Below are 23703 nucleotides of genomic sequence, written 5' to 3' on the forward strand. Positions count from 1 at the left end.
AGTTTTGATGGTCTGATTAAAAAAATTTTTTTTAATTTATTTATCTTATTAGAAAGTCAGATTTGTATAGAAGAGAGAAAGATCTTCCATCCACTGGTTCTCTTTTCAAGTAGTCACAATGGCCAGAGCTGAGCCAAGCTGCAACCAGGAGCTTCTTCCAATTCTCAGGCCTTTGCCCATAGATATTCAAGTAGTCTAGCACCATTGCTTAAATTCCTTCTCCCATCTAATGGTCATTGTACCCTCATCTGAAATCAGTCCACTGTGTATGTGTATTTTTATTTTTTCATTTTTTAGTCTATTCTGTGGACAGGTATGTGCATCCTTTAGTCAGTACCACCTCATTTTTCTTATTATCATCACTGTAGCTTTGTGTTAAGTTTGGAACTCAAGATATGTGAGCCCCTCTACTTTATCATCTCAATGGTCACTTTCTAGTAATATTAATTATTTGGAGCCTTTTGCAACTACCAATGTGTTTTAGAGTCAGATTTTTCATTTGCTTAAATGAGGGATTTTTTTATGAGGTTGCATTGATTCTATATTCTATTTACACTTGAAGTCTTTCAAACAATGCAACAAACAAAAGGAAATGATGTCATTTATGATACCATCAAAATAATAAAATAACCCAGGAGATGCAAGACATGCATGCTGAAATGCTGCAAACTATACAATATTTCTGAGTTATTTTAAAGAAAACCTAAATACATTCTGCATGTAGGCATCCTGGGGGAAAACAAATTATTTTTTTAATGTTCATTTGATTCTTTTTGCTGCTAGAAAGAGCAGTGGCACTGGATTCACCTACTTGACAGGTGAGGCCCAAGCACTTGAGCTGTCACCCACTGCCTCCCAGGATGGCAGTAGCACTCCTGGAGTCCGACTTGGGGTGGCTGTCCTGGGCAGCAACCCAACTTGCTGTACCATAACACTGCTGTCTCGATCTTTGAAACCCAAAAAGAGAGAGGGAGAGCTTTCAGTCCACTGTTTCTCTCCCCCAAATCCTGCAACAGTGCACTAGACCGGGCTAAATCCAGGATGCAGGAATGCCATGCTGATCTCCCAAATGGGTGTCAGGAACTCAAGAACTTAGACCATTATCATTCAGTGGCTACACAGGCTGTAAGCCTGCAAGTGCTGGCATCCCATATGGGCACTAGTTCTTGTCCCAGCTGCTTCACTTTCCATTCTGCTCCCTGCCTGTGGCCTCAGAAAAGCAGTGGACAATGACTCAAGTCTTTGAGACCCTGTACCCACACGGGAGACCCAGATGAAGCTCCTAGCTTTGAATCGACTCAGCTGTGGCCATTGCAGCCATTTGGGGAGTGAACCAATGGGTGGAAGAACTCTCTCCATCTCTCCTTCTCTCCGTAAATCTGCCATTCCACTAAAAATTAATTTTTAAAAGACCCTTGGCCACCACTGCAGTGCCTGGATGTGATTCCTGGCTCCAGCCCTTGACTTCAGCTTGCAGATCCTGTGGTAGTGGTAGTGGCTTAAGTAACTGCAGTTCTGAAACTCACATGGGAGACCTGGATTGTTCTCCTATCTCCTGCTTTGACGATGAGCTGAGCCCCAGTTTGTATTTCTCCCTCTCACTCTGTATGCTGTCTTTCTCTCTGCCTCTTAAAAAAAAAAACATGTCACGAGCCTCAGAGTTTGTATCCCGCCTCCTCCTCGTGGTGTGACACAAGGCAGGTCAGTCTGAGTACTCTGGATTCCTCATTACTGCATTACTAACTTGTCCTGATTTCCCTGGGATTTTTCTTATTTTAGCACTGAAAGCTCCGTGTCCCAGGAAACCCATTGCACCCAGGGAAATTACTAATCCATGAGGTGGAGATAAAGCCACCAAGGAGAAAGCTTTGTGATAAAAAGAAAAAGGACACAGGAAAAGAACCACGACACATTTGGGTTCCATAATCATTTGTTACTATGCATGTGCAGGGAGGGTGTTTCGAGATGGAGAATGCTGCACCTAAAAGCTGACACAGTGATTAGTAGATGTGCTTCCATGAGCCAAACCTAGGAAATTCTACTTAACCATTTCTACCAGTTACCCTTCTGGAAACATTGCTGCGTGTCAGATCCCCACATGCTGCAGAGAGCGAACCATCACCTACCTCTACAATGACCTACCTCATTCCCTCCTGGCCCTGTTCATTGCAGATAGCCAGGGTTACGTTCACTACAACGTAAAGACCCGGTAAGTATGTTGGAGAATCCCTGACCCCAAGCAATTGTCTCTGTTGTGCAAACTGAAGTGGTACTTAGTAGTCCCTGGTTACGGAAAAAGCCAGATGTCTAGAAATGCAATGAAGCAAAGCTGAAGCCGCCTGTGTGCACATGAGTAATTTGAGATCTGGACCCTCCTTGCTGGATCCATGTCACAGCCAATTAAAAGGACACCTCCTGAAGTCCTACTTCTCCTCTAGTGCTCTTGTTTTGTCTGAGCCTCCATCACATTCCTGGTGGACTCCTGTGGTAGAGTCAATAGGTGTTAAAGGACTACAGACCTATTTGTCAGGAAACTAAGGCCACCTGCATGGACCCCTCCTGGGGCCATATCTCAGTCGTGCCCACCTGTCCACCTCTACTGATAAGGGCTTCTTTCTTGAGTCTGGTGGCAGCTACTCATTTATGTGTCTCTCCTAGATGTCCATATATCTTGGTCTTGGATGAAGAGGGTGGAACCACCACTGACCACAAAGGCTACATAGTCCATAAGTGGAGCTGGTCCTCCAAGACAGAGACTTTGCTCTCCCTGCAGTACAAGGTAGGTATGGTTAGCACAGGAGGGGTGGGAGTGCACATTCCCGTCCCAGAGACAGCCTGGACAGCCTTCCATCAGCTGTCCAGGGTTAAGAACCCAAGATTCTACCTGTCAGAAAGGAGTCCACCCTGAAGGAGCTTTAAGTTTTATGTAGTTTGATTCTTCTTGTTCCTAGGTCTGTGGGTGGTAGTTCAGAATTAGCAGAAGTGATTTTTTTTTTTTGTCTGTCTATAACAACTGTTAGCTGCTATACTGAATGTTATTGGCAATATCTCTTACTATGCTAATTTTTCTTGTTATAAGTCTTTAAGAAGTAATAGTTATGGTTAATAGTTTATTTTTAATGCCTATACATAGTAAAAATAAAAGCCATAAATTTGGTTCTTATTTTTGTAACTCTACTATCTCTGAAATCAAAATATCTGGAAGGCAAAGTGGCCGGTAGACACCAACTCTGGGTGTACTTTCAGCCTAAACCTTTCTTTGGCATTTCATGAAAGGCAGAAAATTAGAAAATTCTATTTTTCTTCATGTGATGAATCTGTTTACCAGAGACTGTCTTACTGTTAAGCATGGAATTCTGGGTTAATTTTTTCCAAGATTTATTATTTTTTCTCTGCCAGTCAGAGTGATGCAGAGAGAGAGAGAAAGAGAGAGAGGTCTTGCATCCACTGGTTCACTTCCCTAATGACTGAAACTACTGGGGTTGGGCAGGGCTGAAGCCAAGAGCGCCAAACTCCATCCATGTTTCCCAAGCACTTGGTCCATCTTCTGCTGCTTTTCCAGACACACTATCAGGGAGCTGGGTAGGAAGTAGAGCAGCAAGTACTTATGCCTGCTTCTGATTCAAGTCTTTGCTAGTGTGCCTGAGAGACAACAAATGATAGCTCAGTTACTGGGTCCAAAGCGCCTGCTTTGGCTTGACCCAGTCCTAGCTGCTGCAAGCATTTAGGAAGTGACGGCAGATGGAAGATCTTTCTCTTTGTTTCTGTCGCTCTGCTCTTCCCATAAATAAAAATGAATGGTTTTTAATGGTGGCAATATCTTCACAGAGCCATTTTAATGGAAGAATTCAGTGAGATAGATGGGGGAGGTAGGAATTTTATATGGTTTCATGATGGGTCATGTGTCTGGGTAGAAACAAAGAAGTTTCTGAAAAGAGCAGGGATGACGTCTTTTTATGTGTGTTGATTTGATTTGGTGGCATGTTGTTTTGGACTGTTTTGACATCAATCATAATCTAAGATGAGAGGTTGGGGAGGATGGGCAAAATATGAGGGGCTGGATAACAAATTCTCAAGAAGACAGGCCATGGCTGAATTAGTAGAGCGCCAGTATTTAAGACACTGGGGGAGAGGAAAACGAACTAGCCAGGGAGCAGGACCGGTCAGTAACATCTGTATCATGTGGAGCCACACACATATTGTATCTCAAGAAACCTGCTAACTGCCTTAAAATAAAGTTATTTTTTATTGTCCCCGGGATCAGAAACATTAACCAGTTTCTCTACAACTGCCCAACTTAGAAGCCCTAAAACTGATATTTTTACCCTGTTAAGCTACGTATCTGCAGCTCTATAGAACCCTGGATCTACTTTTATCTATCTAGAAGAAAGACAGGAGAGGATAGGATTTCTCTTACATGAGCATGAGCAACAGGTCTGAAGATATCAGAAGTTTTAGCAAATCATGGCTTAGTGCTTTCAAGGTTCTAGAAGAGACCAGCATCTAGGGTGCAGAGTATGAGGTAGAGACTCAATTACAGAGGAAATTGAGTGTAGGTCTCTGGTCCCACAACTTGAGTCATAGAAAGAAATGTAGGAAGAAAACAGGTAAACGTTTGTCCTGGTTCAGAGGAGTGCTGAGGTGTATGCAGGCAAGGGGATATTGTAGGTCAGGGACACCAAAGACCAGGAGAAGCACAGCAGTGGGGACTGAACACCAAGGCCCTTGGGTGGGGCCAGTGTGTATAAGTAGGACCCTGTGGATAAATAACGCTCTGCATGCAAATCTTGACCTGCTTTTCTGCATCCTGACAACATCTGCTCATCTGTGGTGGACATGGGCATGCTTCCATCACTTTTATCTTATTTGCCCCGATAATAATCCTTAACTACTTATCATTGAAGCATTTGAGATCCAGAAGAGCTAAATGACTTGTTAACAAGAGGCAAAAGGCAGACTCACCCCCTAGATCACAGAGTTTTCAGCGAAGAGTGAGTTGTCCTGTAAGCAATTCATTCTCTTTAGGTACATATTTGGGACTTCTAAAAAGGAAATCCCATTCTATTCCAAGTGATGAAAAAGTAGCTTCTGCTCCTTTTACATCTGCTTTGGCTCCTCATGAGGATTACTGGTGTGTTTAATGACTTCAAGGAAATGGGCTGAGCGTGTGTGGCTCAGCCCCTTCCGGGTTCTGTCTTCAAGGGAGATGCTCTCTGGTGATGCCCACCACGCGACCACCTTCCCACCTACTGGACTACACTCATAGTCTGCTGCCTAAGTCTGTTCACTAGCCAATTCAGGGACAAAAGCTAGCTTCTGGTCAAGATGCACCTGCAATCCAGCTTTACCAGAACTGAAGCTGATTCCCGTTGCTAACACCTGTTAGGTCTCTTTCCCAGTTGGTCCCAAGCTTGGGTTGGAGAGGGAAGGAACAGGAGCATGGAGGCATCAGTTCCTTTTTCAGTTAATCCCCCAAAGAGAGAATGGAACTCTGCTGTCTCTTCCAGAGAATTATTCCAATGTAAGAACTAGAAAGAGCATAGAAATCTCAAGTCAAAGGTGTTTTGTACTGCTAAATACTAAAATGAAAATAGACACGAGACAGCTGAATAGTAATCTATAGCCATTTTAAGGTGTATAGAACCTGGTTGTATATAAACTAATAATTGAAATGTCAATGAAGAAGTCACAGGATGTGGTTCAGAACTTGAATTCTTTTTTTTTTTTAACATATTGGTTACTCAATACCATGTCAATTAATTCCATAACGTTTTAAACTGTTACTGATGTTATGTCGGGGCTTTTAATTGATCGGGATGATACTCTGCCGGCTCTACCTTCAGACCAGAGATGGTCTCCCCAAGAAACCGTTGAACTTATCTGGGCAATAAGATGCTGGACTTTATGCTTGGTAAATGCTTGCAATGAAAGAATCTCAACAGAATTTGAACTGTGGTAATGCAACAAGGTGGAGGAATCCACCATGGGGGCGGTTGGAGAGGGGTGGGGGAATCCCAGTGCCTATAAAACTCTGTCACATAATGCAATGTAATCAATAAAAAGAAAAAAAAAGTGTTTTGTGCTTTGGGATGGGTCCGGAAGGGCTGAGAGGGACAAGAGAGAACTTGTCCCTTGTGAGAACTGATTTCTTTCTCTGCAGGTGAACGAGCAAATGAAACTAACAATCCTGGGGAAGGAGTACATCACAGTCACCTTCACTTGCATGAATGAAACAGTCATGATCACTGTATCAGCCAAGAACTGTCCCCACAAGATGTTGCATAGTAAACGGGTAAGGCAACACTGATCAGGCACCAGCCCCACTCCTTGACATCTCCACGTGGGTGGTAGAACGTGTCTACCCTGCCTCCCTTGGAAGACCTGCCTCTTTCTCTGGCATCATTTACTGCTGAATCTTAGTATCACCTCTATGATGCTTCCTGTATGAGTTAAATCCTTTCAGTTGCAGGTGCGCAGAATCCAATGAATGTTGGCTTACCCATTAAAAGAGACTGTATAGGATCAGTAAACTTAGGAGTCTGTCAATATGGAGTTTCAGACAGGGCTTGATACAGGTCCTCAAATGAGTCTGCCAGACCTTCCCATCTTTTTACTATTTTCCTTCTTGCTAGCTTTATTTTAGAGTTTCACTCCGGATGATGACAAAATGACTGTGAATGGCTCTGGATTATTATTCTACATACTTCAGTTTCCCTGGGCAAAGGAGGCCCTCTCTTTTCTAAGAACTCCAGTGAATGTGCTATTGTCAACACTGCACTTCATTGACTTCACTGGGTGCCCATGACTGAGACATTCCTGTGTCCAGTCTTGAGTCTCACGTCCATCCTGGGTGTCTAGGGGTGAGATCAGCCAGAAGGGAACCACCTGAACAAGCAGTGAGGCAGTAATATTTCCCTGAAGGAAAAGCATGATGCTGTTACCAGAAGGTGACATGTTGTGGGATAGAATAACTACTGATCCATGTTGACAGTCTCCTCCACCTGCTTCCTTTCAAGTCAAGTTGGTTTCTCTGCTCAGCCATCCTGTAACAATCTCCATTTTAGCCTTCTTTTATTTGCAACGCAATCTGCTCCACCAAATTGGAAATCCCCTGTAACCTTTACTGTCTGTCATCCTAGGGTCCAGCACTGATTACTTTACATTAGGTACATTTGTCCTCTAGTACCACAAACCCTGAGGAACACAACAGAGATCAACTTGACACACAACCCTGGGATGACTAAGGGCTCTGTGGGGTGGAGCAGACCCCTTACATTCCCCTTGCAACACTTTACGTGTGTAGGCTCACTAAGGGAAGGCTCTGACGAGCAGTAGTCAAGGGTGGAAGTTTGGTGGGGATGTTTCCTATCTCACAGTTTGACCAGAGTCAGTGCTAGTTAAACTCATCCACCTGGAGGCCAGAAAAAATAGCACCTCCTTTTCCTCTCAAAAGTGTCCTGGTTTGATTGATAAGCTATCTTGTCATCCTGAGCAAGATGCTTTGACACATTGACCTGTTCCAGACTACAAACAGACTCACAGAGGCAGCCTGTTCCATAAATAGTCTCCTTGAGGAAACCATTGCTCCTCTTACTGCATTTTCATTCTAGCAGCATTTCACCTTCATTGATTCATTAACTGATTGCATGAAAACTTGTCAGCACTTGTAGTTTGCAAAGTTACTTATTAGAGATTTAGAAATGAAATACCACTCCCTCCAATCTCTGCCATGCTTTCAGTCTAATTAAAGGAGCAAAAACATGAACACCTGCTATAATCCAGCTTGATCAGAATGGTGTGACAGTCAGACAGACAACTGAAAGCTGCCGGGGTATGAAGACAGGGTGTTCATTGAGGGCTTCATAGAACAGCCTGGAGGCTCAGATCTGGCACCGGTTACTTCTTAGAGCAATGTGCTTGCAGTCCACTTGGACTGAAATCATGGTTTTGCTTACGGACACATTCGTCTGCCATTTGGCCCCTTATTTTTACTCTGCAAGTCATAGTTTGTGATTAAATAAGTACCCACTTCAGATGAGGTCACATGTCTGTGTTTCTGGAAAACATTTGTAAACCATGTAAAAGAAGATGAGAGGTTATTTTTCTTATCAAAGGCAATAGGTGAAGAAAACTATTCATTCTGTTGAATTTGCATCCATGCTTTATTTTCCTGGTGACCATTTGTCTGGTCATCTAAAGTGTGGGACGCAGCCAAGAACTGTACTAGCAGCAAAGACCTCTGTGAACAGCTGAAAGAAATCACCGTACATCTACATACCAGTGATGCCCTCTGAACCCAGGGAAGCTCCTCGATCATTTAGTGGATGACTTTTTGTTACTGTAATTCCACCTTACCAAGCTAGAATTAGAATTTTAGAGCTGTGCTGTCCAAAATGATAGCCACGATTCGCACTTGGCCGTTGATCCCATAGCATCTAACAGATCTGAGTTGAGAGGGTCTATAAGTAAAAATTCACATTGCTTATCAAAGGCAATATGGAAGCACAACATAAAATTTCTCATGAAATGTTTGATGAAATATAGAAATGGTGGTATCCTTATATACGGGGCCCAATAAACATATTATTAGAATTAGTTTTGCTGTTTAAAACAGATTTCCTTTAAAGATTAATTTATTTATTTGAAAGAGTTGCAGAGAGGAGAGACAGGCATGGTATGAGCCAGGGGGAACCAGGGGAATGACATGAGACTAGATGTAAGAGACAGGAGACAAGGTAAAGATGAAAGCAGAGTCCAGAGGTTTTCTCCTCTGTAGAATGGAGAGGAACCCCATGGAGCTCTTTCTAGAAGTTCTTGTTTTCTTAGGGTATCGAAATTTCTCTACTGAAGTGGCAACTGTCAAAGGTTACATCCCTATCCCCACTGCTAACTAGCTGCTGAGACCACCAGGAGAGCATCATGTGCCAGAGGTAGAAGAGGATTGCCCTGTGAGCACACAAGCTCTGTGAGACAACTGCATCTGAGGCTTGGCCTTTGGCCGACTGCTGCCTTGCATGCAGAATGCCCTAGTGGTTTATTCCCAGAGCACTCAGTTCTGACCTGTCTCACTTCCTCCCAGACTGTTGATGTCTGTCCTCGAATGGTCTCTGGCACAGGGCCAGAACTAGGATGTGGAACTCCATCTGGTTCTCCCACATGGGTGGCAAGGGCCCAAATATTCGGTCCATCTTCTACTGCTTTTCCAGGTGCATTAGCAGGGAGCTGGATCAGAAGTGGAGCCATGGGACTTGAACCAGTACTAATAGGAGTTCCCAGCATTATAGGTAACAGAATCTCATTGCACTACAACACCAGTCCCTTAAAACACATTTTGAATGTGGCTGCTAGAACTTTAAAATTTCTCATGTATCAGTTGGAAGGGGAAAACTTACAAAGGCACAGTTTGGGACCGGGTGCCGTAGCCTAGTGATTAAATCCTCACCATGCATTCACCAGGATCCCATATGGGTGCTGGTTTGTATCCCAGCTGCTCCACCTCCCATCCAGCTCCCTGCTTGTGGCTTGGGAAAGCAGTCGAGGATGGCCCAAAGCCTTGGGACCCTGCACTCATATGGGAGACCTGGAAGAAGCTCCTGGCTCCTAGCTTCTGGCTTCGGCTCTGCTCAGCTCTGGCTGTTGAAGCCACATGGGGACTGAACCAGCAGACAGAAGAGCTTTCTCTCTGCATCTCCTCCTCTCTTTCTGTATATCTGCTTTTCCAATAAGAAAAAAAAAGACACAGTTGGACAGTGCAGTAGAAGGGTGAAATGTTATTAAAAATGACAAAATAACTCACAGAGTATCACTGTCTTATAGCTGTTCAACATAAGTTGAACCCCCTCCCCATGCATTAAAATAGCTGCTGAACACAGTGCTTCATTACGGATGACAGGAGCTGATGCTGACCAAGGAGACTTGCCCAGCAGCTATTCCAGCTTAACCTCTTCTGGAGGAGACTGCTGGGATGTGTGCTGTATATGACAAATTCTAACTAGATAGGCAAAAACATCAAGAAACATCACACTTTTTGCAGGTAACAATATTTCCAAATGTTGACCTTAGTTGGCTGGCACAGTATCCCAGAATGCTGCTACGTGAACTCCTGAGGCATCACCACTGGCTCATCTTAGAGTCTCAGGCCTTGAGAGCTGCAAGGAACCTCCAGGGAGATCTGCTGCACATTGGAGCTGGCACAGAGCCTCAGCGGGAAAGAGGAAGTAGAATCTCAGACCAGACCTCTCCATACCTTGGCCTCAGTTTCCCTACCTGTGTCATCATGTGTAAAGTGGTATCCAACTTCATAGGCTACCACTAGGACTTTAACGACCTGTTGAAGTCCACCCTGTAGTATTTTGAGGGGGGCTGGTGGTCACTCATCAGCAACATGAGAGTCAGAATGGTTGGCCTCTTCCCTCAAAGTCTCTGGCCCTGGAAATCCTGGTCAGTATTTCCCTGACCACTGTAACCCTGGAAGAAGCCACTCCTCAGAGACAGACTTGCGGCAGCTACCACCCTGAGGCCTCACTCCTTGCTCCCCAATCCCAAGAAGGCAGCAGTTAGGAGGTGAAGGAATGCCGAGGGGCGAAGCTTTAGATTCCCAGAGTGGTGTTTCAAATCCTCTGCAAAAGCAAACTGTAAATTTTAAGTAAATACACAAGTAGATCAATAAAATTAGCTCAGAAGTATTTCCAGGGCCAGACAACGGAAAGGTGAGGGAACCTTTGTTATTGCCTGGACCATTCTTCCAGTTCCTGCCTGCAGGCGAAAGTGCATACATGGGCAGATACTGTTGTCCTTCAGGAAATGTATTCAGAAAATCTGTCCAAGGCCCACTCCACTCTACCCTCCAGAGGCTGAAATGCCACAGAATCTTCTTTTTTTTTCCCCATACATTTCTATGTTAAATGGGAGACATAGAAAGCTTGCACCCTGTCCTTGAGTGCTGATTGACTTCATAACTTTTGTTTTTGAAGTAAACAATGACCAGAATGCAGGGCAGACAGGCACCAGTTGCACAGACATGGAAGTTGAGAAGAGAGCAATTATTGATGGCTGAGGCCATCAGAGGAGTCTTTGCTGGACTGAACTCATTGGGCTGAGGGAGAGGAAGGTGTGCTCTGAGTAGAGTGAGCAGCACATCCCTCAAACCAGAGCAAGTCCTGGCTGTCACTGGGCTAGCCAGAGGGCTCTTTGAAGGACTGGTAGCAATATCCCACCTCCACTGCCTCTCTCCAGCCATCCCGCAGGATCAGCGTTGTAGAGGAAAAGATGTCTAAGATGAGCCGAGCCCTGGCCGAGCTCAAAAGGTGGTTTCAGAAGACGTTGACTCTCTTCATGAATTCCATCTTGCTGGCAGCAGGTAAGGAGGGCAGAAAAGAAGGGAAAAGCTCGTTCAGCAGCTTCTTAAATCCTGGGTCATCTCTCTCAAGGGACAGCTCTTTACCACCTATTGCATCCTGAGCCTGAGCCTCGATAGGCCTGGCAGGGATGTGTCCTCATTTTAGGTGGGAACATTGGACTCAGCTTGCCAAACAGGGGCTCTGTGACCACTCAGCTAAAAATGGTGGAGTTTGGCAACAGATTTCTGAACTCTTTCCCTGTGTGTCATTGTTTGTTTATTTATTTTAAAAGGTAGTTAGAAAGATGTCTTCCATCCACTGGTTCACCAAGGAGCCAGGAACTTTTGGCATGCTGGTGTCAAGCCATGGCGTAAACCACTGCATTCCAACACACCAGTACCCTTCCCTCTCCCCATGTGTCCTTAATGTTTCAATATGGGCATTTGTTCTCCTGCATGTCTCATTGCCTTCTTGTATCCCTCATGGTTCCCACCTTCACACCCACCTCACCTGTCACCTCCATTTCCCATATCTGTCATCCATTTGTAAGCCCTGTTCTTTATCTGTGTGAAATGCAAAAATGCAGGGACCTCACCCTGCTGTCTCTGTTGGGCTCCCAAGGCTTCCCCAGGGAACCTTGTGTTGTGTTATCTCTGTATGCCCAGAGTCTGTATTCGAGAAATGTTTGGTAAGGGAATGAAGGAATGACCTGTCCATAACTTAAAAAGTTTTCTGGTCTATTAGGAAAAGCAGGAAAACAGATAAATAAACACAGTACCACAAAGTAAGTGGTCGGAATTGATGTAACCCTAGAGACAGGGAGCAGCATTCTTGCCGAGAGGAAGGGCACAGGCCAGGAGTGTTTCACGCACTTGGCCTATGTGGTGGGTTCTATGAAGGACACAAAACGGAATGAAACACATGCTGCCTGGGTGAAGTGAGATTGAAGCTGTGCTTTGGAGACTGCTTCGAGGTGAGGCTCATGTGTTCTCATGTTCAGCCAGTGTTGAAAGTGACAACAGTGCCTTCTGTTCACAGATTTGCTCAGCATAGAAATTCCCACTGTAATGAGAGAGGTAGAGTTCACTCGATTCAGGCTGAAGTCCGGTTCTCTCTCTGAGTGGGGTCCCAAGCTCAGTTTTTTCGGAGGAAGACATGTTTCACCACCTCGCTCCTTCCAACGAGAATCCTCCCTGGATGAGCCTTTGAAGGAGGAATCCAAGCCTGCTCCTGTCAGCTCCGTTAAGAAGAAAATTGTCAAGACACAGTCCAAAGCCACTGTCGCAGACAGGTCAGCATAATGCCTGTTTTCTTCCTGAGGTGCCAGGGACTGAAAATGGGCCCTGGACATACAAGCTAGGCAAGGGTCCTCCCTGTAGAAGCCTACTTTCTAAGGGTGAGGGGAGAGGCAATAAAGACACGAATGAGTGGGATCATTTTAGATCATGATCGAACACAGCTTGGAAGAAAGTAAATCTGAGTATCATGTTCGAGCAGGATTTGCTGTGAGTCAGATCTGGCCCAAGTGCCTATTTGTTCTGTTTTTTAATGGAAAAACTAAAAGTGTATTTTATAGTTTTCAGTACTTTGAGAGGAAACCAATAGAAAATATTTCATGATACTTCAAATGTCAGTGCCTATAACTGAGAGGCTATTGGAACACAGCCATAGCCATCATTTACATACCATCCATGCCTGCTTCCCTGCTTTAGTACAAGTGTTAGCCAGTGGGGAAGGAGGTCTTCTGGCCTGCAAGCTCTAGAATATTTCCCATGTGGCCCTCTACAGAGAACGCTGGGCTACCCTTGGGATAGCGAAGTGCCAGGAAGTGGGGTGAAGCAGTCTGTTTGGAAGATGAGTCCTTTGGCAGTTTACTCGTGACTGTAACCAGCATTCCTTCTTTGGTTTTTAAGGTTAATATATTTGAAAGGCAGGGTTACAGGGATGGAAGAGAGAAAAAGAGAGCTTCCATTCACTGCTCCACTGCCCAGATGGCTGCAATGGTGCATATGCAGGAAACTGGATCAGATATGGGGAATCCAGCACTCACACCAACACTCATGGGATGCTAGTATTGCAGGTGGTGTCTTATCCCTCTGCACTACAACATGTCATAGGCATTATTGATTATTATTACTGTTTTTAAAGATTTTTTTAAAGGTAGATATACAGGGAGAGAAGAGACACGGATCTTCTTCCCACTGGTTCACTCCCCAAATGGTGGCAAGGGCTCGAGTTGGGCCGGTGCAAAGCCAGGAAACCAGGAGCTTCTCCCAGGTCTCCCATGTGGGTGCCAAGGCCTAGGACTTGAACCATCCTCTTCTTTCTCAGGCCATAAACAGGGAACTGGATCAAAAGTCTAGCAGCCAATATATAAACTGGTGCCAAAAGGATTGCCAGTGCTGTAGGCAGAGGATTAATGTATTACACCACTGCATCAGCCCCGAGCTACTAATTCTTTTATTTGATCCATTCTTGAGCCTGACATAATGGCTCAGTGGCTAAATATTCACCTTACAAATGCCTGGATCCCACATGGGCACCAGTTCGTGTCCCAGCTGCTCCACTTCCCATCTAGCTCCCTGCTTGTGGCCTGGGAAAGCAGTAGAGTGTGGTCCAAAAGCGTTAAAGCTCCTGGCTCCTGGCTTTGGATTGGCTTAGCTCCAGCCACTGCGGCCATTTGGAGAGTGAACCAGCAGATGGAATATCTTTCTCTTAGTATCTCCTTCTCTCCATAGATCTGATCTACCTTCCAATTAAAAAAAATTGATTCATTCTTCTCTTCATGTCCTGTTATATTTTTAATTTCACATAGTTTACTTCTCAGCTCAAAGAGTTTTATTTGTTTCTTTTTTTTAATTACTTCTGTGTGAATTAAGTTTCTCTGATGGAGGATTAGACAGCTTTTCTGTGTTTTCCTGAAACTCAGTGAGTTTCCTTAAACAACTATTTTATTTAATTTTTTTAAAGATTTATTTATTTCTGTTGAAAGGCGGATATACAGAGAGGAGGAGAGACAGAGAGGAAGATCTTCCATCCGTTGATTCACTCCCCAAGTGACCACAACTGCCAGTGCTGTGCCAGTCAGGAGCCAGGAACCAGGAACCTCTTCCGGGTCTCCCACGCGGGTGCAGGGTCCCAAGGCTTTGGGCCGTCCTCGACTGCTTTCCCAGGCCACAAGCAGGGAGCTGGATGGGAAGTGGGGCTGCTGGGATTAGAACTGGTGACCATATGGGATCCTGGGCGTGCAAGGTGAGGACTTTAACCACTACGCCATCGTGCCGGGCCTTAAACAACTATTTTAAATTCTGCATCTGAGAATGTACGTATTGCAGTTGCTACCTGGCCAGTTTCTGGCAGCTTACATTGTTCCTTAGGTGAAATTTTGACTGCCTTGCTGTCTAAGACATTGCTGCCACATTGGAAGATTAGAAATTTTTTTCCAGTTTTTTTAATCTCTGTTTATTTTTACCTGTCTTCCTGAGATTCCAAACACTCTCTTGATTATCTATAAAGTTGTAGACACTTCCAGTATTTTAATGCTAGGTTTCTGGTATACATTGTGATTAATAGCGAATTTTGACACTTGCCAAAAGTTCAGGTTCATGAACAAGAGATAATAATTCTTAAGTCGGTTCAGCAAGTATTCACTAGTGTTAAGCAACCTCTGAAATATTCTGAGTTGTAATCTACTTGTCTTGCTCTTGTCTGGATTTCCAAACATGGTCCTTACCACTTAATTTCGATGAATGCAGGCCGCTCACTCCTTTGAAAGTAGCTTGGTGCTTTCTGCTCTCTGATCTGTGAATCTCAATAATAGCTTATACCCTGCCTGTTCATTAGGGAACTATAAAGCCAAATGAAACAATGTCTATTCCAAGGGCCATAGATGCTATAATTTGGCACACATGATGTAAGGCGGCAATAATGAGAAAGCAAAGCATATAGCAATACTTTATATAGTGCTTATTTCTAACTATAACCTCTCAACCTTTCAAACAAGCTAGCTGATTTAATAGGCATTCAATATTGAATGTTTAGTCATTACCAAGTGTTGATATTTGATTCCACTGAGCCAAACACTCCACAAGATCCAGTGGGACAAAGTACAGTAATAGCAATAAGTAACACAAATACACCTCCACAGACAGCAAGCAATACCTTCAATATGTAATGGAGAGGAAAGAGTGTCGGAATGGAGGGTCACCGTAGAGTGGTCACAAAGTCTCACCAGGACACTGATATTTGAAAAGACACTTGGAAGAAGTGGGGAAGTCAGTGATGTGGCTCAGCCAGTCTCAGAGGTCCCTCTAGTGGGGATGGGGACTCAAGGTGTGAAGTCTGCACCAAGAAGAATTTGGGACACACTGGATGCAAAGGCGAGATGAACCAATGCACACGTTACTGAATTTTACTGGGCAACTTATACTATAATTCTTGCAGGGCAAGCAGGCAGATAAAGGTTATTGGAAACTAAACAATAACATACAAGCTACTGTAACAGTAGATCACAAGGAATTGGGAAAACAATCACCAGGTCTCAGGCAACAGGATAAGTAAATATGAGTTACAAGAACCAATACCGGTAAATAAACAGATTTAACTAGAAAAAGGAATATAACAGAACATTGTACTGAGCTAGGTTCAGACCACAATCACTAAAGGAAGCCCTGTGGCTGGAGCACGGGGAGCACAAGTGAGAATGCTGGAGCATGAGACACGAGGGGGCTGAGGACAGACAGCCTGGGAGGGCGCTCTGAGAGATGGAAAGGCACCCAAGAGTTTCCAGGAGAGGAGTGATGTGATGTCGCTGGGTTGTAATGGATCCTGGGGTCAATTCTGTGCAGAACAAACTGAAGAGAGGGCAGGGAAGAAAGCGCAAGACCCACCAGAGGCGCATCAGAAATGAGGGAGGCTGGGACCACGACCTTTGGGGTGGAACACAGAAGTGGTTAGATCCTAGCTCTGCCTTGGATGTATCCAGGAGAAACTTGTAATGAATGGTGTGGGACATGGGTGTGGCCAAAAGCAGTGAAGAAGGCCTCAAAAGCATCTCTTGACTGTATGGTTGGATGAAGAAGTGACTTGTCATTCCCGTTTTGCACCTGAAGAAATGCAGCCCAGAGGGGTTAGAGATCCACTGAAGGAGGAGCTGCATGTTGGGAGTGGAGACCAGACTAACCTCTGCCTGCAACCCAGCCTCTGCAGTGGGGCCTTCACTCCTCTGGAGTTCTGAGGGCAGTGCCCTGAGCCCTGTCCAATGAGAGCTCCTGGCCAGTGTGCTCTTGCTTGCAGAGGGAAGACCAAGGAGGTGCGCAGCTCCGTCAGGTGGGTGGCCTCGCCCTCAGACTGCCCGCTGGTGCTGCGGAAGCTCATGCACAAAGAAGATGCCCGAGCCGGCTGTAGGTGCATAGCCAAGGTGCCCCTGGTGTCTGACTTGGAGCTGGAGCGATTCCTGTCTCTGCCCCGAGACCCCAACCAAGTTCTTGTGATTGGGATACTTTCAAGCCAGAACCCCAGCAGCACAGCCCACCTCAAGTGGCTTCTGGACACGCTCTATAGACACCAGCAGCGAGGCCGTGCCTCACCCTGTCTCCAGGTAGGTCTGGGCCCAGTGAGGAGGCCCCAGAGGACAAGGGTAAGAAGGTATCTTGAAGAAATATCCACCTGGTTCTAGAATTGGCTGAACATCTGACTGACAAGGTAACATCTTCCATTTCTCCTTACCATATAGCCTTTGAACATATTTTCCCTACTGTCCACAATTATTTAACTCTCTTCTTAGTTTCCCATTCATTGTGCTGTCCCAGAATTAGTGTCAGAACATCACTGCAGGCATCTTTTACAAGTCTTGAGACAAAACCAGGGCACTGCTTTTGCTACCTGGGACACTGACCATAGCTGTGGGTATTTATTGGGGTGCATATTTATGGAAGAAATGATCATGAAGACTAGGTAAATGGTTAAAGAATATTGATGAATAGCCCTGTGTGCTTGGCATGTGTCAGGCCCTGTCACCTGCAACTGAGTCAGGCACCAATCAGGCCCTGAGACTGTACAGCTAGCAGCGACTGCAGAATATCCTCAAAGGGCCAAGATGGGGCCCCCTCTGGACTTGCACGAAAATGGGAATTTGTGTCTGCTGCCTCCTGGAGTCAGGGAAGCCATCCCATGAAGTGTGGGTTTCTGGAAGGCAGTGAGTATCCCAAGAAGAGGCTGTGGTGTGCATGAAAGTGGAAAAAGAAGGCAGAATACTGGACGCCCCAAATTGCTGTGAGAGAAAATTCCTTTAAAGGAACCTGAAGGCCCATAGAATCCACTTCAGAAAATGTCCATTAGATGTCACATAGGGGAGCTATATCTCAGCAATGGCCTTGCCCCAGAGAAGGCTCTGAGTGACCCAGGGCACATCCTCTGGGGTCGCCTTTGGAAGTGTGCATGAAGATATGAAGATCCCTTAAGTAAGAGAAGGGAGGCAGTGAAATACAGGGCTCTGGGACTAGGAGCCCCAGCCAGGGACACAATTCAGCCAAGAACATGGTCATCCAAGTGCTTGCTCTTGACACCACACTCCTGTGTTGGCAGTGCTGGCATGACCCCTACCGCCTGCTGCAGTATGACCTGGACAGCCCCCTGCAGAAGACCCCTCCCCTGTTGGTGAAGAAGCATGCTGTGGTGCAGGGCATGGTCTTGGTGAGTTGGAGCCCTGCGGGGACATCCTGACCCACGGCCTGCCCCTGCAGGACCATAGATGTGGGAGGAAAGGGAGGCAGGGGCCTTATAGGATCCTCTCTCCACCCAGGCTGAGGCTCAGAGAGCAGAAAGACAGAGCCACCCAGCTCCTACTCCAGCTGGAGCCCACACATCCCCATCCCAGGACACTGGGATGACTGATGGCAAACCCATAGAGTCAGATTCTCACCATGTTTGTTTGTAATTGACCTTGTATTAAGAAGAATATATTGGAAAAGTTATGTTTGTTTATTCTAGAAAACTTAGAAAATAGAATGTAGAAAATAATTACACCTCCTATTTCTCAGTCTCATGTATTAATCTGATAGTGATGCGTAAATGCCATGGGCACCCATGGTCCACACTTACCCCATGTATCAGTGTCTGGCCTCTGTGATTTTTTTCCATATGGATACTTGGGGTCCTGGTTTGTAAATCAAAATCCCATGAGCATTTCCCCATAGCCACATAACTGCTAAGAGTCTACCATTTCCTCTTTCTACTCTCTTTGCTTTTATCTTCAACATCAAGGTTATGCCTACTTGTGGGAGGGACTAGATGAGCTGATCGTGCATGAACATATTGTGATGGATATCGTTGCACAGAACTAATTGGACAGGTGTCTTATGGAGGATGATGTGCAGATGATGGAGGTACAAAGGGCACTATACCATGGGACAAGCTGAACACTGCATCCCCCCAAGTGGGTAGGGACATGGCAGTGAGATGGCTGTAGGCCGGTGACTGGGAGCTGTCTAGTGGGGAAGACACCCTCTGGCTCCAGTAGTCTGGAAGCGTTTATGTGTGAGATGACATTGGAGCATGTTCACCAACAGGAACAAGTAGGTGTCTTCTGTGGACCTAGGCCAGGGGCCAGGACAGGCACACCTCTCTGGAAAGCTTAGGGAGACCAGTCCCCTTCCCAAGCTACCAAAGGCCAACATTCTCACACAGGTTCTGAGAGGACAGTGGCATTGCCCTCCAAGGCACAGAACTCCCGGTTCTACAGTCCTTGCTGCGATACTAATGTGTTCCTTGTCTGCACACAGATGTTTTCTGAGGGGAAGCTCCTCTTCGGGGGCCGTGTGTTCAATGGATATGGCCTGAACAAGCAGAATCTGCTCAAACAGATCTCCCGCACACAGCAGGACTGCAAGATGGGCTACTTCCTCCCAGACAACTACAAGTTCAAGTAAGACAGGAGAGGTCCAGGGAGGGACTGGGATGGGGGCAGCCTTGGGCTGTGAGCAGGTGGTGCTCTGTTGGGGAGCAGGTGGTGAAAGTGGTGAGGTGGGCAGGGAGCAGAGCTGGGGAAGCAAACCTCAGCTTGCAACACATGTTGGAGGGGCTGCAGCAAGAGAATGTGACAGAGGGCAAAGGGGAGAGGGAGAAGGCAATGGTGAGGCATACATGAGGCCACTTGTAGGTTTCTTTGGGACACAAGTTTGGACAAAGAATGTTTTTGAGGAAGGGACATGAGCACCGTGTCGCAGTACCAGTGTCTGATGGGCAGTCAAGTAGGGACAGGGATGGATGGGCAGAGGCCCCAGCTGCATCCCTGCCCCACCCTGTGTGTACTTCCATGCCTGCTTGTGTTGGGTATGCCATTTGGACCATGAGGTCATGGGTCACTTATGATGTAAGCTCAGGCCCCTGGGAGAGGACAGGCTAGCTTAAGTCTTCTTCCAGACTTCTGAGTTCAGGCTGTTTGACCAGGGAAGGCCACCTTATTAAGAACTTTTTGAGCCCAGCCCAGGTGAGGAGATCATATGTAGGTCTGACACACATCTGGGCTCAGTCACGGCCTGGCCTTCAGGACATGCTGTTGTCTGTGACGCAGAGGTGAGCAGCTTCTAAAGACCACACAGTGCAGTACAGTGAGACACTTAGCCAGTCAGGAGTCCCCAGGTGCAGGCTGGAGCCCCTGCTCTGCTCCTTCCTGGGCCACTGACTGTGCTTGATCAGTTTGCCTCTCTAGTCCTGTAAGGACAGTGCCCAGCTTACAGGGTTGCCGTGTGTTTGTTAAGGAGCCTTTTCAAGTTTAAATCAACCAAGCATATATAGTTGGTGTTGTCTGTGAATTTCCCCCAGGCTCAAAGCCAAGCAGTCCATCTCACATGGCTGCCTTAGTTTTCAAGGAATCTTGATGCCAGTCTCACCCCAAGGTACTTGGTTTATGTCATGCCAGAACACAGTGCTAACAAGGTTTGGGGGAAAGTCACTCCTATAAGGACCATGGAGGTTGTGCAGTGGAGAAGGATGGATTGGGGTGGAGGTGGGGGCGGGAAGGGGTTCTCTAGAAAAAACAACTAGCCTGCCCCCTGCTCTTCCTTCCCTACTTCCCCCTCTGCCCTGACCTCTGAACACACTCAGGAATCTTGTTGTGGTATTCTACATTTTTAATTTTATTTATTTTTTTTTTCCGTAGAGTCCTTGAAATGATGAAAGAGGGTTCTTGTTTTTCTTGTCTTGGTGTCTCCTCATTGGCTCTTTAGATACTCTGCGCCCCCACCACACTGTGCCTTGCTGTAAGCCTTAGCAGAAGAGGGTTTGTCATGGGCGATCTGCCCACTGTCAGCCTAGCCCAGCCTGGATCACTGCAATGCCACATTGGGTCTTCTGCCCGAGCGCCCTCTTAAGCTCCCTACACTGGCACCTCTCCCACTTTGGGAGTCCAGCTTCATCTGTAGCTGTGAGCACTGTGTTCTGAATGTCCCCTCACAATGGATGTGTTGACTTTCTGACTGCCCAGGTAGTAATATGAGGAGATGTGACCTTTGGGAGTGATTAGGTCATGAGCGTGGAGCTGTCCTGAATGAGATTAATGCCCTGGTGAAAGAGGCCCCAGAGAGAGCAAGACCCTACCCAAGAACCTGAAGAGAGAGTCCTCACCAATATCCAGTGGGCCAGCCTCCTGATGATGACTCCCCACCCTCCAGCCCTGTGAGAGTGTGGGCTGCATAAGCCACCCAGCCTGGGGTATTTGTTGTGGCAGCCCAAACAGTTGAGACAAAAGCTACTGCTAGCAGTGTGTGATTCAGACACAGACCCTTACTGTCTCACAGCTCTGAGGCTGGGAATCTGAGAGGAAGTTGGAGACAGGGTCATGCTGCCTGTAACAGTGTGAGTCCCAGCCTCTCTCAGCCTACAGTAGCTCCTTGACATGTGGCAGCTCAACTCCTGTCTTCCTGTCATATCTCCCCAAGTGTCTATCTGTCTATCTACTTTTTTCTAGCAATATCACACTAATGAGATTGAATTAAGGGCCATCCCCACTCTAATAAGACCTCATCTTAACAAACTTCATCTCTAATGACTGTTGAAACCAGGTGCCATTTTGATGTCCAGGGAGTGACAAAATTACCATAGGACTTTGAAGGCTCCATGCAGCCCACAACTCTATGCATAATGATGTAACTCCCTGTTCTCTTGTTCTTCCTCCTTTGCTCAATCTACCCAGCCCGCACACCCCACCTCAGGCATTTCCGCCTGTCAGCATTGGTTGGACAGGTACAGCTAGCACAGGAGTGAGGAGCAACCGCTGCTTGGAGAGAAGCCAGGGAAGCTGACCTCCCATGGGTCCCCAGGGAGATTAGAGTCTCCCTTCCCTGTCTGTCCTCAGGAGGAGGAGCAGCCATGCCCTTGCCCTTGGCTCATGCCCAGGTGGTACACTGAAGACCCCTCTGACTCTGCCACTGCTGAAAAGTGCCTTCCCCACTGTGCTCCCCTGCAGTTCATCAACCTATAGCCTAAGCCCAGAGAGCTCTGGATCAACCAAGAGAGCTCTGTCGGATGATTTTGAAGGAAGTTTCTCCTCGTTGGTCACAGGAGAGGAGGAGGTAGAGAAGGAATCTGCTGCTGAAGTGGACAAGAAGTAAGTTGCCATTGACCTGGGGTGGGTAGAGTGGACATGGCTTACAGCAGGGCCCCTGGCTCTGCCACAGGTCACAAAAGTCACCATGGGCATATATATTCTTGAGTAGGTCCCTTCCTCCCTAGGCATGCGTCAGTGCCTAACATATTTTTGGTTTATAAACACAGTGTCCTGCTGGGCATCCAGACTGCTCCATAGAGCTGGTGAATGTGGTCTGGGGAGACAGAGGTTGAAATAGAGAACTTGTATACATCACAGCAAACCTCCACAACCCATACCTATCCACCTAGAAAGGTAGACGTTTACCTGTACCTTGCTGCAAAACACTTACTGGCTCGGTCAAGAGCCCACTAGCTTGATGGCAGCAGGACATGAACATCATGAGCTTCATTGGAAGATAGGAAAATAAAACTATGCCCCTGGAAGAAAGGTCATGTGTGCCACTGTGCCCCCAGGTGGTGGCAACATACAGGATGATATGTGCTAAGGAGAGGGCCACACCCACTCAGCCAGTGCTTCAGGCACAGTCCCATCCTTTACCATACATGTCCCGGCGCATGCTTATTTCTCTTTCAATATTTAGGGCGAAGCAACTTGACATGGAGACACATACTCCCAGCAAACTCAAGAAAGGCAGAAAGGCATTAAGAAGTTGACCATGTGAAAGAAACAAGAACATAGGAAGTATGCCAGTCCTGGTGACTGCTGATACCCATCTGCACACCCTGCCCCTCACTGGCTACTCAGTCTCCAACCCTGCTCCTCTGAGCCTTGATCCTTGGTGCAATAAACCAGCAAGCTGCTTCCAGTGTCTGGGTGAGGCTGTGGGTTGCCTGGGACAGGCCTGACTTAGTCTGGCTCCTATAGGGCCACTGGCCCCAACAGCTCCTGCCAGACTAAACCCTTGGTTTCCCAGCCCAGAGCTTCCCCTGCAGACAGTGCTGGAAACAAACATCCCACTCCATGGGGCCAAGATCAGGGACATGTGACCCTGGGGGAACCTCCAATGGGATACACGGTGCCCTCTGACCATTCACTGGATGGGGAAGGGCCCAGATTTCTGTCCAGGTGGCAAAGACGGTGAGTAAGAACAGAGGGATGAGAGAGAACAAAGAGAGAAGCTGGAGAGATGGGAGAGGAGACAGAGATGGAGACACTGTGAGGAAGAGAGAGAATAGACAGGGAAAGAGGAGGAGAGCGAGGAGGGAGGGAGAGAAGGAGGAAGAAATGAGGAGGACGACCAGAGAATGGAGTGTCCGAGGTCACCCAGGACCTTCCATGGTACTTGGAAGGCAGACCCCTGTGGCCTCTGGGCAGGACCAATGTCTGTACCCTTGGATAGATGCGGCACCGTGTGCCATCTTGTCCTGGATCCCTGCTGCACCTGACAGGATGGCTGTCGTGACCATGAGCTTTGAGCCACCAGCTCCGGAGCTGAGTGAGCTCTTGGGGATCTGCTTTGTTCTCTGAGCCTGGAGGAAGGTTGGGGCCTGGCCTTCAGGTGGCATTGGGTGATGTGTTATACACAATTAGTGTGCTTTCTCCATAGGATTTGCTTCTTCAGTCTCAGCTTCATATATTTTTAAGATTAATTTGTATTAGAAAATTAGATATAGAGGAAGAAAGACAGAAAGGAAGATCTTCCATCTGATGATTCACTCCCCAAATGGCCGCAATGGCCGGAGCTACACCAATCCGAAGTCAGGAAAATGGAGCCTCTTCCAGGGCTCCCATGCAGATGCATGATCCCACGGCTTT

The 23703-nt window shown here is 46.6% G+C and overlaps 1 protein-coding gene across 4 annotated transcripts in view; it reads left to right on the forward strand.

The window, feature by feature from the left end:
- The window catches only part of LOC101516337 (uncharacterized protein C3orf20), a 35036-nt gene extending 12288 nt beyond the window's left edge, over nt 1–22748 (forward strand). For all 4 annotated transcript variants that reach the window (XM_058678390.1, XM_058678391.1, XM_058678389.1 and 1 more), the window contains 10 exons: nt 2060–2209; nt 2659–2779; nt 6161–6292; nt 11236–11359; nt 12378–12630; nt 16635–16938; nt 17925–18032; nt 19121–19263; nt 21805–21945; nt 22529–22748. In XM_058678390.1, coding sequence (XP_058534373.1) covers nt 2060–2209; nt 2659–2779; nt 6161–6292; nt 11236–11359; nt 12378–12630; nt 16635–16938; nt 17925–18032; nt 19121–19263; nt 21805–21945; nt 22529–22601 — 1549 coding nt within the window. In that variant the 3' untranslated portion in view covers nt 22602–22748. The remainder of the gene's footprint in view (nt 1–2059; nt 2210–2658; nt 2780–6160; nt 6293–11235; nt 11360–12377; nt 12631–16634; nt 16939–17924; nt 18033–19120; nt 19264–21804; nt 21946–22528) is intronic.
- The last annotated feature ends 955 nt before the right edge of the window (nt 22749–23703 follow it).

The sequence above is a fragment of the Ochotona princeps genome, chromosome 21, assembly GCF_030435755.1.
Source record: "Ochotona princeps isolate mOchPri1 chromosome 21, mOchPri1.hap1, whole genome shotgun sequence".
Taxonomy (NCBI): domain Eukaryota; kingdom Metazoa; phylum Chordata; class Mammalia; order Lagomorpha; family Ochotonidae; genus Ochotona; species Ochotona princeps.